The sequence below is a fragment of the Nanorana parkeri genome, unplaced genomic scaffold (genome assembly GCF_000935625.1).
Source record: "Nanorana parkeri isolate BGI_ZX_2015 unplaced genomic scaffold, ASM93562v1 scaffold4885, whole genome shotgun sequence".
Taxonomy (NCBI): domain Eukaryota; kingdom Metazoa; phylum Chordata; class Amphibia; order Anura; family Dicroglossidae; genus Nanorana; species Nanorana parkeri.
Genome location: NW_017311145.1, coordinates 7,960 through 8,975, shown reverse-complemented (window position 1 = coordinate 8,975; position 1,016 = coordinate 7,960). Strand labels below are relative to the sequence as shown.

General features: G+C 56.0%; 1 protein-coding gene across 1 annotated transcript in view; it reads right to left on the bottom strand.

Annotated features, from left to right (window-relative positions):
* Positions 1–721: 721 nt before the first annotated feature.
* LOC108804042 (gastric inhibitory polypeptide receptor-like) overlaps positions 722–1,016 on the bottom strand; it is a gene marked incomplete at its 5' end in the record, with an annotated part of 8,176 nt that continues 7,881 nt past the window's right edge. Inside the window, one exon of the mRNA XM_018575810.1 lies at positions 722–925. Within this exon, the coding sequence (XP_018431312.1) occupies positions 722–925 (204 nt within the window). The remainder of the gene's footprint in view (positions 926–1,016) is intronic.

The window sequence follows — 1,016 nt, the reverse complement described above, 5'->3', positions numbered from 1 at the left end:
TGAGGGCATTCACCGAGGACATTCACCGAGGATATTCACCGAGGACATTCACCGGGGGCATTCACCAAGGACATTCACCGGGGGCATTCACCAGGGACATTCACTGGGGGCATTCACAGAGGACATTCACCGAGGACATTCACAGAGGGCATTCACCGAGGACATTCACCGAGGACATTCACCGGGGGCATTCACCGAGGACATTCACCGGGGGCATTCACTGAGGGCATTCAGCGAGGACATTCACAGAGGACATTCACCGAGGACATTCACAGAGGACATTCACCGGGGGCATTCACCGAGGACATTCACAGAGGACATTCACCGGGGGCATTCACCGAGGACATTCACAGTCATTCACCAGGGACATTCACCGGGGGCATTCACTAAGGGCATTCACCGAGGACATTCACCGGGGGCATTCACCAGGGACATTCACCGGGGGCATTCACTAAGGGCATTCACCGAGGACATTCACCGGGGGCATTCACCAGGGACATTCACCGGGGGCATTCACTAAGGGCATTCACCGAGGACATTCACCGGGGGCATTCACCAGGGACATTCACCGGGGACATTCACCGAGGGCATTCACTAAGGGCATTCACCGAGGACATTCACCGGGGGCATTCACTAAGGGCATTCCCCGAGGACATTCACCGAGGGCATTCACCGAGGACATTCACCGAGGACATTCACAGAGGACATTCACTGAGGGCATTCACCGGGGGCATTCAACGGGGACATTCACCGCACCCAGATGCTCACTATACAGCAGCAGATTGTCTCCCGGGGGAGGGGGAGTGATAGCCTGCAGAGTCATGTGATCAGCTGACCTGTATTTGCGGTCACTCCTCCTCATCTGATTGGCTCGGAGTTTCAGCACCAAAATGCGCAGAATCCGCAGGAAGATGATGAAGTTCACCTGATGACATCAGAGGAGGGGCGGAGACATCTGTCACATGACTGAGTCATGGAGGAGGGAAGACTGCTATATGGGGGAGGGGGAGGAGGGA